We start from the raw sequence: 16,588 nt of genomic DNA, 5'->3' as shown, positions 1-16,588 counted from the left end.
CTGATTTAGAAATTCTCACCAAAAACTTCGATTATTATCGTTCAAATGTTGTTGTTGTTTATTAGAGACACTTTACACCGCTCAGAACTGCATTCGTGTCTATTAAAGTGTAAGATTTACATTTTATTTCATATTTACATTTCATTTGTTCATATCATTTTGTATAACCCAGTATTACGCAGGAATTGTAAGACGTTTTGCTCTTTCTGTTCTCCTTCTCCTAATGCTGCGTGAAGACTAGTTGTGTCGATTTCCTGTTGTTGCCTCTCATTTTCATACTTTCTGCAGTGCATCAGTACATGTCGGACATCGACTGTAACCCCACATGATTCGCACCTTGGCGGCGGATCTCTCGTAAGGAGGAATGCGTGTGTCATTCGGGTATGCCCAATTCGCAGTCGTGTGAGGACTCGTTGGTCTGCGGCGTTGGCTCGATCATCCCATCGTATCGTGCTGGATTTGATTTCACGAAGTTTCACATCTCTGGAGTCATACCATATTTTGTTCCAGCGCTGTCGTATCAGTAATTTGATACTTCTCATCAAATCGTCTGCTGGCACTGGATGGTTAATTGGTATGTCCTCACGTGCATTGTTTGCGAGGCGGTCTGCTTCAATATTTCCTCTTACTCCAGCGTGACCAGGGATCCAACAGAAGCGGATTTTCCTGTTCTGTACTATAGATTCCACTTCCTGGATCAGGGGATGCTTTGTTTTACCGGCTTCAAGTGCCAATAAGCAGCTTGCTGAATCCGTTAGAATCGCTATTTCGCCGTTTATATTGGGGATGCTGACAGCCATTTTTAAGGTGAATGCCTCCGCCGAAAAGACGCTGTAGAATTGTGGAAGGCTTGATATCATCGCGATACCGTTTGCATAGAGCCCCGCGCCCACCGTATAGCCGGATTTCGAGCCATCGGTGTAGATGATGGTTGAATTCCTAAAACGACTGTCTAGTAGCTGTTGGACGATTGGTCTAACTTTCTCTGGCGGGTCACCAGCTCGCACAATTTATTTTATGTCCCACAGTATCATCGGCCTGGGTATGTTCCACGCTCGATCACTTCGTCTTGTAAGCTGCTTTACACTCGGGAGTACTGTTCCCGTAAGCTGTTGGATGATTCTAATTTTAAATATCATTGATTAAATTCAATAAATTTGTATAATCGTATATAAGGCTTTTTTCATAATCGCTAAAAAGATGGAAATGGATATATAGTTTTAGCTGTATCAGCTGCTACAGCTGCTGATTTAGAAATTCTCACCAAAAACTTCGATTATTATCGTTCGAATGTTGTTTGGCGTTCCACTTGTCCGAGGCTATGTGGCATCCCCTATATACGTGGGACAATTATGCGTATAACGGCAGACTAATCGTAACTACATTCATGTATCGATTTCTTATAAATTATTATGCAATTATTGGCTGTAATTATTTCGCAGTATCGAACTAGAAAGAATTACTCGTGTCAGTACGATGGATATATTAGCCATAAACAGTCGGCTCTCGTACTACGCGAATAACTGGGTGCGCGGAAAAAGAACCTGCGTAGTAGGGATCCCATAGCTTATGGAACTTAGACTAATTGGGGCTATGGCCGAATAATTGGTCTGCTTTAACATTTAGCCACAGATTAACAGACATAACACTATGAGGGAATTCCCTAAAAAAATATCGATCCGGCAATTTTCACAGAACACTAGCTCCACCTTTTATTCACGGTCCCAAACACTCATTTACTGGTGGGTTACCCCTCACTTATGTTCATATGTCAGTGGCGCCATAATTTCAAATGCAGCCACAGTCCCAAGTACAAATATATTTAAAAAGATCGTTAATGCGGGCGAAGCATTGTTTTCAAGTGTTATGTTTGTTAGTCTGTGATTTAGCACTATACTTTCTTTGGCAAAGTTGTTGTGCATACCTAGACCTACAATTGGATATACAATTATATGAGAAGTGTGCCGCCAGGTGTGCCAGTACAGAGTTAATAAATCGAATCTCATCGTAACTGGCGATTATCCTTGAATGGGTTTTACATAAAGCATATCGAAACACTGATTATTTTAAATGGTGGTGTCTCAGGAAAATTTATCCATTAAGCCAAGAGCTTCTGGATGGTGGAAATGATAACTCGGAATTGTTCAACCAGGCAGCGCTATAGTACTAATATTAAAATCATTCTTTATTTCAATATCGAGATTATTTAGAGGGGTACTGTCTTCAGTAGAGTTGCTCAAGAAATCAAGGACTACCAGTCGGTGACAGATTAGTTTGGAATATTCTCTCTATATGGCGCTAGTGAGCGTACCAGCTTTATGAATATGATATGTCTCAAAAGTCTTATTATTTATCCGGCAAAGTTTAGAGGATGTGAAGGGCTACACAATTATGGACCGTTCAAATCGGAATAGATCCGCCATGCGGCGCTAGCAAGCATGTAATATTCTTCGAATTCTGTATCTCGACATGATAATTTAGAAGCTTGGTGTCTTCAGCAATATTCATCAGTGGGTCGAAGGCGGGTCTGGGTCAATTGGCATAAAGTCATTTGGCATAAGACCATTTAGCATAACGGACATTTGGCATAATGGTCATTTGGCATAATTTTGAGAATTGATCACACTGAAGGTCATTTGACATAATTTCTAATTTTGCGTAAAGTGAGGGTCATTTGGCATAACGGACACGACGGCGCACGTGAATCATCCATTCCCGATCAGCATAGCGTGATGGAATTCTACCTTAATGGTAAATAAACATCATTTGCTGGCATTTAGACGAGTTAAAGTAGTTTGATTGCATGTTACATTTGTTCTTTTCTTCAACTTCATTAGCCTGTTTTTGTTGTACTTCTATTAGTTTGCTTTTCCACTACTCATGTATACCAAAAATAGTATCGGTCACTTTATACACTTCTAATTAATCTTTGTCCGAGGGGCAAGCACTAAATATTCAACACGACGCAGTGCTAAAAGTCGTACTTAATTAGTTACTTTAAGTACCATTAAGTACTATAAAGTACATTAAATACCACCAATATTTAAAAAGCACGTGTCAAATTAATTGTACTTTAATTACAGAAAAGATTTTAAATACAACGCATCCGTGCTTTAAATATGCAAAATATTTTAATAACCACCAATATGTGCTTTAAATACTTTAAGTACTTGCACATCGATACTAATTACATTTAGTACCTTATTAAGTACAACAGAAGTATTTTTAAATACTTTCATTACAAATTACTTAAATTACAAAATACGTTGGTATTTTCAATACGACGCACTCAAACCTGCTAGTGCTTGCCCCTAGTCTTTGTCTTTATTCGGTGTGTTATGATTCCTTTTATTACTATATCCTAAATTAGATTCATACTAGCACTCACTAACACAATCAATTGCATATTCTCTCATATACGTACAAACGCTCGTGCCTTTGCGATAACACAAACCTGGTCACAAACGATAACATGCCATTGCAATCCTCTACACATACTTATGCCCGCGATCTCGCTAACTTTAAGACACCCCGGTAATGAAGAGACTATAAACCAGACTTCCCATGACCATCGATAAGTTTGTACTTGTGTAAACTGCTTTTTTCGTTTTCCAAGCCGCTTTTCCAAGCTTTTTCAGTTGAACCTTAAGGCAAAAAGAGTCAACGCTAGTGATGATGAGAGTGAGAAAGAGAAAACTGATGCCACGAACCTGTGTGTACGTCAGGTGTACGCACACCGTGTACGTACATGGGGTTTGTTGTGTATGCGAACATGTGCTCGTGTTTTGGTTTTGGAATTTCATTTGGGAAGACTTCTGTAAACTAATAAACGCGGTCTCAAACATTAACCCACCGCTCGCGCGATCATGAATCGGTCACGTCCGGAAGTCTCTACCCTCGGTCCTAGCAGCCCAGACCTCATGTCTTCAGTTGGACCAATCAAAACAATGACGCTCATATTCACTAGACAACATGTTCCGTGGCGACATGACCGGGAACTCTAGTGATATGGGAAAACTGATTCTCTTCAAGCCAGAGTTGCATTGTATCATGACTGTCATTTTTTCTTCAAATTGCGCCTAAAGCCGACCCAACCCCGGGCTCAAACAAAAACGGCATAAAGCAGGTCGTACCTACAGACACTTTATACACCGACTTGCGGAAACAAAAACAGTAAAACTAGCAACCATGAATATTTACTGACATCACGGAAGATCCCATAAACTTTGCATGGGCTTCCCTCTTTACTTCCCCTCACAACACGCTAATGCTCGTTTGGCTGCAGATTTTGGCAGTCCATTTGACTGCATTTTTTGACACTTCGCTAGTCTGTGTATAAAGTGTCTGTAGTCAGATACGTTTCCTAAAAAACCTTAGTTCTAAGAGTTAATAGGAAATGTATGGTCACTAGTTCTGCGCAGTGACAGAATTTTAAACAAAACCGTTCATCATCAGGTTTCCAGTAACCTCCTCAAAAACTATGCTAAACAATTATGATCTTGAGATACAAGAGTTCAAAAAGTGTATTCTTACTGTAGCCGCTTTGGGTAGAATTCATAACCAATCTGCTCATATTCGGACAGCTCTTGAACTCCTGGGCAAGTTTCCCGAAACCACCAACTTCTTATATTATAGACTTTTGAGATAGAGCATACTATCCCAAGTACTGTAAATTTGCATACTGACTGGCGCCGTATTGTGGGTAAACTCAAAAATGAATTGTTCACGTTTGGACTGCCCTGGACCTACATATGTACGCGAAGACGTGACCCTTCTAAATAACCATAATTTTAAGATACAGATATTTAATACAAAATAAGTTCACTAGCACCGTCTAGTGGGGAAATCTATATTAATCTCTACATCATCAAATAACCCTCGTTCTCTTCGAAAACAATACCGAAAATATAATTTTCCTACATATGCTATATTTCTCGTTAGAGAGAACAAATACGGGAAAAACTAACATAGTGAGAGGACTAAGTTAACGGATACACAATTTGTGTTCCTGAGCAAACCCCTAGTCAAGCGTGATGTTTTGCAAGAAAATGAGCTCATTTTAAGCTGATGAGAACTAATGAAATCGAAACATTTGGTTTGGCTTAGCAAGTCTTAGACTTAGCACTATGCTATCAATCCGGTGCTAGCTTTGTCCTGTCACTTAATTAGTGTCGGATTCTGATGAGACGAAGTTGGAAAGCAAATTCCATAACTCATAATTTTCCTAAATTATCAGACTTTTAGGATCGAACTGAATCTATCATGTATTGGAAGTTGCATTCTCCCTAGTTCCGCCTAGGGGGTGAATTCTAAAATAATCTATTCGCCGTCGGCCACCACTCGATCTGCTGATGAACATTACCGCAGTCATCACCCTGCTAAATTATCAGGATCTCGAAATACATATATTGAAACATCTTACGTGCTTACTAGCGCTGCCTGGCGGGTCTTATCTCTTAAAAATACGTTTATTTAGGCCCAAATGCTGTAGCTTAACGAGGCCGATAATTCATTTTTTTTTATATATTACATGTCACATGTTAGTGGGGGAAGGGAAAGCCGTATTTAGGGGCGGCTTGCTCCCCTCTTATGTAAGTAAAGGAAAAAGGTAGGAAGTGGGATACATATTGTGTAATTGACATCGTCGTTTGCTGATTGATCATTGTGGCGGATATGCACACTTTGTTGTAGTGTTGTAGTTTCCAGCCTGTAATCGCAGGGGCGAGGGGAGGGTCGATATTTCGGATAATTATTGGCACTCTATATCATCTGAGTAAAGCCATGTCAAGTGATCCTCGAATTTTTCGCAAAATCACCGATCTTTATGAGGTATATTTTATTGTATAGGGATTATGGTGAATAGCTTTTGGTATAAATATTTCGTTAAAATTCCTTTTTTCCTTTAAGATATTAACCCTTAAACTTTATTGCATGATAAAATTGAAAATTTTATATCTCAAAGACTACTGAAGATAATTCAATGAATTTTTGCACACTTATGGTATGATGTTTGCACTATCTTATAAAAATATTTTTACTTTATAATTGTGTGAATAACGTTACTTTGCATCTATTTAAAATTTTCAATTGTATTTTTTCTTGTGTTCTTCACGCTAAAAATTTTCAAAACGTATGTCAAGTTATGCGGAAATCTTTCACCTTCAATAATCTGTATTGATATTTTTTTCATTTTTGTTCCTATCGAGAGTTATGAAGGATTTTGTAACAGTGCGCTGTTTCAACGCACGGCCCACTTTGATGCAGCCCGCGAGAACGTTCATATTGGCAACGTCGCACGTCACTACGTCAGAAAGCGCATCGTGTGGGAAGTGCGCATCGCATGACCAAAAGAAACCACATCTCTCGATTAGCGTGAAAGGGCAAACTTTTCAATACGAATCATCGAAGGTGATTTTTTTCCGGATATTTTGAGATGCGTTAATTTTTTTTGACTGAAGTGCACAACAAAAATTATAGTTGTTTAATATATTTTTTATTATTATAATTTAACGCCACTAACAATTAACATCTTTAAAAACACTTTTGTTAGTCAATATACATCTACGTTATATCCAAATTCTTTTTTAGTCTACAACATTAATATATGAAAGTGGAAAATCTTATGCCAACAGCATTTTATTTCACATTTTTATTTTCTCCGAGTGATATTACCTTTAAACAACGATGTGTCTTTTGAAAAAAGTTTACATAAAATCTGTTGTTCAATCGCATCGATGTTGGGGTTTTTTTTATCACTATTGCATCTGTTAATTCTGTTAATTGGTGGTTCTCCAAGTTCTAGTAAGATATTATTTATTTTTGTCGAATTTTAATTAATCATCAACGATCTTTATTTCAAAATCATCGTTACAGTTTTCCGCATATACCTGTTGAGTCATCGAATATTCCAGTTCCATTACTTTGGCAAACACTATAAGAAGAAAAATTTAACGTGTAAATTTTCCTATATTTTAAACGCGTTATAGAGGAACCCATTACTATAAACATGGGATGTAAAATTGAAAATTTAAGGAAAATTGTGTTTTGTTCATGTTAATATTTTCGTTGCATTTTTTGCGCCCATTATGACATATGCTACACATGTGTTGACCAATATAATTTTTAAATTTATCACTCCACATGGATGCCACAAAAACAAGATATGACGAACATATTTATGAATTCTTTTAACAGAATACATCATTCGTGTGATCGACCCATATTTATAACATAAATCAATCGAATGTTTTTTCGAGCAAATATTGTCTATCTTGAGATAATATAGCACTTCGTCGAGTTGCCTCTATATGGGTAACTCCCAAGTGCGATCGAAACAAAAACAAACGTCAAAACGTTTTCTCACCACAATATACCGTGCTACCTCTCAGACAGAACCAACTGAAAATAAAACGTGGTGAAGTATGTCAATTTGCGAAAAAATATGCCAACGCAGGTTAAAACATGCCCACTGCTCAACTGCTGGCAACATCCGAGCGCACTTGTCCGAGGTATTGAGTGACAGAAAATTAAATAACTCTTGAGCAATATAATAACGCTAAAGAGCATGCAAATTACTCAGAAAACAACACTTTCAATTATCCATAAAGAAAAGCTTGTCTTTTTGCTTTAATCTCAGAGATGCCAATTTTGAGCATGAGATCACTAGTAACAATGGAGGTTTTATGATAGTTAAAATAAAACTAAGATTGCACTTGTACCGTGCTATAAAACTTCAATTGTTACTTGAGATACGCTCCTTCAAAGCGATGCGCATTAGGACATTGCGACGTGCGGCGTTGCCAATATGTACGTTCTCGCGGGTTGCATCAAAGTGGGCCGTGCGTTGAAAGAGCGCACTGTTACAAAATCCTCTATAACTCTCGATAGGAACAAAAATGAAAAATTATCAATACAGATTATTGAAGATGAAAGATTTTCGCATAATTTGACATAAGTTTTGAAAATTTTTAGCGTGAAGAACACAAAAAAAGATACAATTGAAAATTTTAAATAGATGTAAAGTACCGTTATTCACACAATTATAAAGCAAAAATATTTTTATAAGATAGTGCAAATATCATTCCATAAGCGTGCAAAAATTCATTGAATTATCTTCAGTAGTTTTTGAGATATAAAATTTTCAATTTTATCATGCAATAAAGTTTAAGGGTTAATATCTTAAAGAAGAAAAGGAATTGTAACGAAATATTTATACCAAAAGCTAATCACCATAATCCCTATACAATAAAATATACCTCATGAAGATCGGTGATTTTGCGAAAAATTCGAGGATCACTTGACATGGCTTTACTCATCTGCATGTGCGGTATGTCATGATGTTCTGGATAGACGGTTATCAAAAAGGGTATGCACGGAAGACTCGTGAAGCAATGCCATATTGTAGATACAGGGATAGGTTGGTGAGATTCTACTGTGAATGAGAGAGGGTAAAATGTATTAAACTTGAACATCAATGGTTTTTAAAAAGATATAGATAAGAAAAATATAGGGGTGGTCACGGCTTGCCAGGACGTCCCGGACTGGCACATAGGGTGATCTACCTCGGGCCCGAAGGGAATCTATTAGTTGGGACCTGGCAACACAGTACTCTGCGCACAGCCAAACAACATGCTCGATGTCGTGACAGCCGTTCTCACAAACACAATGATTACTCTCAGCAAGCCCTATACGACGGAGATGCGCGTCAAACGAGTAATGGTTGGACATGATCCTTGACATCGTACGAATAAAGTCACGGTTCACATCCAACCCCTTAAATCAAGCATTCATTGATACCTTCGGGATAATGGAATGTAGCCACCGTCCCAGATGCCCATTGCTCCATGAGGTTTGCCAACTATCGAGTGTTCTCTGACGAGAGATACTGAAAAATTCGTTGAAGCAAATTAGTCTTTCGTAAGTGTCGCCTTCTAATGCGCCCACCTTGGCTAAAGAGTGCGTCTTCTCATTGCCCGCAATAGAACAATGTGACGGGACCCAAACCAAGGTAATCTGGTAAGATTTTTCAGATAAAGCACTCAGATATTCCCGTATTTTCCCCAGGAAATACGGTGAGTGCTTTCCAGGCTTCGCCGCACGGATGGCCTCAATGGAGCTGAGACTATCCGAAACGATGAAGTAATGGTCTGAGGGCAGGGTGTCAATGATCCCGAGAGTATACTGAATGGCAGCTAATTCTGCGACGTAAATTGAAGCAGGATCATTGAGTTTGAATGAGGCAGCAAGATTTTCGTTGAAGATACCGAAGCCTGTGGACCCGTCGAGAATTGATCCGTCAGTGTAGAACATTTTGGCGCAGTCGACTTGATGGTATTTGTTATAGAAAATATTTGGGACCACTTGTGGGCGAATATGATTCGGAATTCCACAAATCTCTTCCTTCATGGATGTATCGAAAAATACAGTTGGATCAGAAGTATCTAAGAGATGAGCACGGTTGACGTTATACGTAGATGAATTGATGTTCTGTGCCATGTAATCGAAGTACAAGGACATGAATCGGGTCTGAGAATTAAGCTCGACAAGCCTTTCGCAATTTGCAATCACCAATGGGTTCAGAATATCGCATCGAATGAGCAATCGATATGAGAGGTCCCAAAATCGATTTTTCAGCGGAAGAACGCCCGCCAGCACTTCGAGACTCATCGTATGGGTCGAGTGCATGCAACCCAAGGCAATACGCAAGCAACGATACTGGATTCGCTCCAGTTTGATGAAGTGTATGTTCGCAGCGGAGCGAAAGCAGAAACATCCGTACTCCAACACTGATAATATCGTTGTTTGGTACAACCTGATTAGGTCTCCTGGATGGCCACCCCACCATGTTCCAGTTATTGTACGGAAAAAGTTGATCCTTTGTTGGCACTTCTGTTTCAGATACCTAATGTGACATCCCCAGGTACCTTTAGAGTCGAACCATACCCCGAGATATTTGAATGTTGAAGCCTGAGCAATAGTTTGATCCATTAATTGAAGCTGTAGTTGCGCTGGTTCACGCTTTCTAGAAAATACGACTAGCTCAGTTTTCTCCGTGGAGAACTCGATACCCAGCTGGAGAGCCCAAGCAGACAAATTGTCCAAGGTATCTTGCAGTGGTCCTTGCAAGTCGACGGATTTAGGACCTGTAATAGAGACCACACCGTCATCTGCAAGCTGCCTTAGCGTGCAGGAATTGACAAGACATTCGTCAATGTCATTCACGTAAAAATTGTAGAGGAGAGGGCTTAGACATGAGCCCTGGGGAAGGCCCATGTAGCTAAATCGTGATGTCGATAAATCGCCATGCGAGAAATGCATTTGTTTTTCAGACAACAGGTTTAGCAAAAAGTTATTTAAAATTGGCGAAAGACCATGCTGGTGCAACTTCTCATAAATAATGTTGATCGAAACTGAATCGAAAGCCCCCTTAATATCCAAGAATACTGATGCCATCTGCTCTTTGTTAGCATATGCCATTTGAATTTCTGTTGAGAGCAACGCAAGGCAATCGTTCGTCCCTTTGCCTTTGCGGAAGCCAAATTGTGTATCTGACAGTAAGCCATTTGTTTCGACCCAATTGTCGAGCCGAAACAGGATCATTTTCTCGAACAACTTCCGGATACAGGACAGCATTGCAATCGGACGATACGAATTGTGGTCGGAGGCTGGTTTTCCTGGTTTTTGGATGGCGATGACCCTCACCTGTCTCCAGTCATGTGGGACAATGTTACCCTCAAGAAACCTATTAAATAAATTCAACAAGCGTCTTTTGGCAGAGTCTGGCAGATTCTTCAACAAGTTGAATTTGATTCTATCTGGCCCCGGGGCTTTATTGTTACATGATAAGAGAGCAAGTGAGAACTCCACCATTGTAAACGATGTTTCGTTCGCGGTATTGTAAGGCGACGCGGCGCGGTAGATTTTCTGTGCCGGGCGGAATCCGGACAAACCTTCTTGGCGAAATCGAATATCCAACGGTTTGAATATTCCACGCTCTCGTTAGTACTGTTTCGGTTTCGCATACGTCGGGCCGTGCCCCAAAGAGTGCTCATCGATGTTTCTCTTGTTAACCCGTCGACAAACCGGCGCCAGTAACTGCGTTTCTTAGCTTTCATTAAATTTTTCATTCGCTTTTCTAATATCGCGTACACTCGATAACTAGCAACTAACCCGTCGATCCGGAAGGTTTTATACGCGGCAGCTTTCTCCGCGTACACGTCTGAGCGCTCTTTGTTTCACCACGGGTTGGGAGAACGTTTTTGGGTGTTCACGTCGGGTACTCGTTTCGTCTGAGCTTGAATCGCGCTATCGAGAATCGAGTTGGACAAAAACTTATATTCTTCCTCCGGGGGAAGTACCTGTGTTGAATCGATAGTTTTGGATATCTCAGCAGCGTAGCTCTTCCAATCAATGTTTCGTGTGAGGTCAAAGGGAACATTGATTGGTTCCGATGGTCTTGAACCAGTGGTGATTGCAATTACAATTGGTAAGTGGTCACTACCGTGGGGATCAAATATTACCTTCCACATGCAATCTAACCGTAGTGATGTCGAGCATAAAGATATGTCCAGTGCACTTGCTTGCGCAGGTGGTCTAGGAATCCGTGTCATTTCCCCTGTGTTCAGAATTGTCATATTGAAGTTGTCACAAAGGTCTTGAATTGTCGAAGATCGATTATCGTCGTATAGACAGCCCCACCCCGTACCGTGAGAGTTAAAGTCTCCAAGAAGCAGGCGGGGCGAGGGAAGGTGTTCAATCACGTTGGAGAATCTTCGATATCCCATCATGGCCCTAGGAGGAATGTAAATAGAAGCAATGCAAAGATCTTTGCCTTTGATTGTTGTTTGACAAGCGACAACTTCAATGCCTGGTGTCGAAGGGAGGTTGATTCGATTGAAGGAGTAGCACTTTTTGATCCCTAAAAGTACCCCCCCCCCCCCAATATGAGTCTTCTCGATCCAAGCGGATAATGTTAAAATCGTGGAAGTTGAGGTTTATATTAGAAGTTAGCCATGTTTCACATAGGGAAAATGCATCACAATGATTGTAATTTAGCAAGTGTTTTAATGAATCAATTTTGGGGATAATACTTCTGCAGTTCCACTGTAAAACAGTGATCAGATCCCTGATTCCGTCTAATAAGTTAGCCATCGAAGGATACGATCGCTGTAAGGAGGGGCCATTGTTCAGTCAACTGTTTTAAAAATGTTCTTACTGTTGGTAGAATAGCAACCAGCAAGCTTTTCATAGGATCGGTAATGTTGAAAGCTGTGAATATCCAGTCCACATTGTCAGAAAATTTAAGGAATCCCGTTTTAGGTTGAGTTTCTGACTGTAAAATTGGAGCACTTGGGATTTTTGGTGCCCCTGGGAGTGCTGGGAACTCCTGGTTGTATCTCAATTTCCCAAAACCAGGAGGTATTATCTTCGGATTTGTACCAGCACTTCCATTTGATGAATTATTTTTATTTTGTACCCTTGTTTGGGACAACCTAGGACCCTTACGAGGAAGTTCAGGTGAGTTTTGATTAGGTCTTTTCCTAGAGTTTCCAAGCGGAGCCAAAGAATGCCCCTCGCAAGGGTCGTTAGAGGCGTTATCGTCAGTTGGCAAGAGAGCGAATGGGTTTTCGGAGATAAGTGGAACAGCTCTTTTAAGCATTTCTGCGTAAGAGCGTCTGGAGCGATCTTTGGCGGATCGCTTCAGTTTATCCGCGCGAAGTTTGTACGTTGGGCATGTCAAAAGTGCATGCGGATTCTCCCCACAGTAAACACACTTCTCAGCGGGCCTACTGCAAGTATCATCCGCATGGCGTTCCCCACATTTACCGCACCGTTGCTTGTTGCTACAGTAGGTGGCCGTGTGACCTAGCTGCTTGCAATTGGAACAATTCATGACCCGCGGTACAAACAGGCGTACAGGTAGACGAGCTCCTCCCACTTCAACGTAGCTCGGAAGTGCAGATCCGGCGAAGGTTACGCGAAACGAGTCTGATGGATAGTAATTACCGTCTTCGATGGACTTTGAGTGCAATTGCTTGCACTCCAAAATCTTAACTGATTGAAGGTTAGGATCCTTAAAGCGGCCAGCCCCATCATTCATCAGATCATCGATAGTTAGACCCGCATCACTTACCACATCGTCGATCTCCACATCACGAGAAGGGATGTAGACGCGATACTCCAGCGTAAAGAGGCTATTGCTAACGATATCATTGGCCTGTTTCAAGTCAGTAACGACTACGCGCAGTTTATCTGACTGAACCTTTTTAATCTCGGTTACGGCCGAGTAACGTTTTGTCAGCTCCCGTGCAACAGTTATGCTGTTTAACGGTTTATTTTTGGGCCGAAAGTATACCACCCAAGGACCAGCGGATCCATCCTGGTAAACCTTGACTCGGGGGGGCTGTGAGACATTGGGGGAAAGTGGATCGACCATAACATTATCTGTCTCAGTATCAGGTAAACGTTCTTCTTCCCCATAATATTCGTCTTCGGAGGGTGATCCTTCTGTTTGTTCCATTTTGTTACGGGAGCAACACGCTCGACCGCACTATTTAATTTAAATCAAAATAAAAAATCAAAAACAATAATAAAAAAATCGATAAGAAAAGTAAAAAACGAAACACTTCACCAGTTGGTTCCTGACGAGCTGGTAGGTGAATTGATCCTTCGTTTGTTTTATCCGTCACCCGCGTGACCTTCACACAGTAGAGAGCTGATATAGCTCGTCTAAACAAAGCCGTCTTCCAGGCAAGAAACTGTTTAGTAACGCACTTCACTGCACTACTTTAACCGATATCGCAGGTAATAATTATCACTCGCGGGACTGTTTATTAGTAATGCTTTACTGCAGCCTCTGCCACAGCAAGCACCTTCGTACTACCGAAAAAATTAAACCACACCGGAGAGAACAAAAAGCACTTGTTTCCCGGTACAAAGTTGGGTTACGAATGCCTGGCGGGTCAATTTCAATTTAATTTGGATCTTTCAGGAACATTACTGAAAACATCATCGTCCTAACTTACTAGATTTTTGAAATACATCATCATCATGTGCTAAAATCTGGTACGCTCACTAGCCCCGTATAGTGGATGTATTCCAAACTAATCTGTGACCATACGGTAGTGATAGTGATCCTTGACCCCCTACCAATTTTGACTAGTTTCGCCTAGCGGGCGATATCCAGTTTAATAATTGCTTCATCAAACAGCTCTTGTCGTCCTCAGAAACTTTACATCAATTTCCTAAACATTAAACTTTTGAGTTAGAGCGTCACCCAACATGTACTGGAAGTTGCTTTCTCTCTAGCACCACCTAGTGGGTGGAATTATCTATTCGCCGTCAGGCACTACTCGACCCACTGATTTGAAATTTGAAATATAATGCATGCTCAGTAACGCCTTTTTGTTCATAATTGTGATATTTCGCACTAACACCGCCTTGTGGGACAATTCTAAGCTATTATTTCCATCATTCAGAAACTCTTTAGTTCCTGGACAAAATTTTCTGAGACAACAGCTTTCAAAATAAATATATTTTATGTTATATCAATTCAATGATAGTTGGATTTACGACGAGATGTTTGATTTATTACTTCCATTTTATAGCACCCCTGGTGGCACAGTTCTTAACTAATTGGCTAACCAATTGCTCTAAATTGTAGGTGTAAGTAAGCTCAACAACTTTGCCGAAGAAAGTATGGCGCTAAATGTGAACGCAGACGAAATGTTCGACCACAGCCCCAATTAGTCGAAATCCTATAAGCTATGGAATTCCTACTAGGCGAGTACCACGTAGTAGGAATCCGCGTAGTACGAATCCGCATTGTAGGAGACCCGATTGAATTTGTCACGTGTGTTCGTGTGAGAATGCACATTCGTTTTCGGATCTTATGACATAATACGTGATAAGGTTCAGGAGACTAAGACGTACATTCGCTTTCGAAGCTTATGTCGCAGTCGATATCGTGGAAGTCATATCATCCCAAATCAATGTGCTTTATAACGACCGCGACATAATAAGGGCATGTTCAGGAGCGTTTTATCTTGTATAGGAGTTTCAAAGTAGAACTGGAACTGAAACATTCACTTTTGTGGTTTCATATGGGTTTTAGACGAACATAGCAAAAGAAAAACTATTTACACTTCATCAAACACGTTTTACTTTAATTGCGTCTTGTTTATTTGGATAAAGGTTAATCAATGTGGAACGGTGTGGATAGGAAACCAGTATGCATGTAGTGGTAGGGTTGCCAGGATTGTTATTCCAACAGTCCTCCTCAATCGCAGCAACTAACCAAACCTACATTAGCTCGATGACGACGAAGAACTGTCGCTGGAAGACCCTTTGTCATCATGTCTGCTTGTTGGTCTTTCATCGAAATATACTGGATGCAAATTCGACCATCTTTCACCAAGTCACGTAGAAAATGGTATTTTACGTCCACATGCTTGAGGCGCCCGTGGTTTTTGCTGTCTTCCGCAATCCTTATCCTAGACTGATTGTCCTCATAAAAACACACTGGCTGTTTGGTTTCTTTTCCCAAATCATTGAGCAGTCGAGTCAACCAAATCTTGTAACACGCAGCCGTACATAATGCGTTCAGCTCAGCTTCTGTTGACGAGAGTGATACTACTTGCTGCTTCCTGGTCATCCAGCCGACGCAGCATCCAGCTACTTTGAACAAACATCCACTAACCGAACGTTGGTCCACAGGATCGTTGGCCCAATCCGCGTCCGAGAAAATCTCAACCAGCGCTGCCTTCGAATCAGCTCGATACATCAGTTCGATGTCCAGTGACCCCTTAATGTATCTCAACACACGCTTCAGGTAGGTCCAGTGCTCATCAGTTGGACAACTTTGAAATTGGCTAAAGAAATTCACTGCTGCTGACAGATCTGGCCTTGTTGTAAGCGACGCATACGTTAGACAACCAATAAGCTCGCGGTACGGCTGTGTCGTACGTTTCTGCTCATCACCTTTAGGCAGTTTCAAACGACACTCAATAGGTGTAGATACCGGCTTGCAGTCCTCCATATGAGATCGTCGAAGCAGATCCTCCAGATACTGACGTTGACTGATGCGCAATACTCCTCTTTCGGGATCTCTATCGATCCGCATTCCCAAGAAACTCTGAATCTCACCTATATCCGTCATCTCAATTTCGGATGAAAAACAACGCTTCACCATTTTCACCGCCTTCAGAGAAGTCCCTGCCACAACAACATCGTCCACATATAGCACAATAATGACCGTTTCGTCTCCAATTGTTCGTATGTACAGGCATGGATCATTCGGGCTGCAGTTGAAACCCATCCGGCTAATTACGAATCCATGAAAACGATCGTTCCACGATCTTGATGCTTCTTTCAGACCATATATTGACTTCTGCAGGCGACATACTCTGTTTGTCCCGTCGTCGAATCCCTCGGGTTGCATCATGAAGATCTCCTCTTTAAGCTGCCCATTTAGGAAAGCCGTTTTTACGTCCATCTGGTGGATAACCATGTTTTCTCTGTTTGCCAAAGCCAACACCGTTCTTAGTGTATCCAACTTCGCCACAGGAGAATACGTTTCACAGTAGTCAAA

At 40.9% G+C, this 16,588-nt stretch overlaps 1 protein-coding gene across 1 annotated transcript in view; it reads left to right on the top strand.

The window, feature by feature from the left end:
• Positions 1 to 14,748, top strand: part of LOC131687436 (uncharacterized) — a 29,450-nt gene extending 14,702 nt beyond the window's left edge. Inside the window, exon 5 of the mRNA XM_058971517.1 lies at positions 14,663 to 14,748. Coding sequence (XP_058827500.1) covers positions 14,663 to 14,748 — 86 coding nt within the window. The remainder of the gene's footprint in view (positions 1 to 14,662) is intronic.
• Positions 14,749 to 16,588: the final 1,840 nt, after the last annotated feature.

This window comes from Topomyia yanbarensis, chromosome 3 (genome assembly GCF_030247195.1).
Source record: "Topomyia yanbarensis strain Yona2022 chromosome 3, ASM3024719v1, whole genome shotgun sequence".
NCBI lineage: Eukaryota > Metazoa > Arthropoda > Insecta > Diptera > Culicidae > Topomyia > Topomyia yanbarensis.
This window is presented reverse-complemented; position numbering and strand designations above follow the sequence as displayed.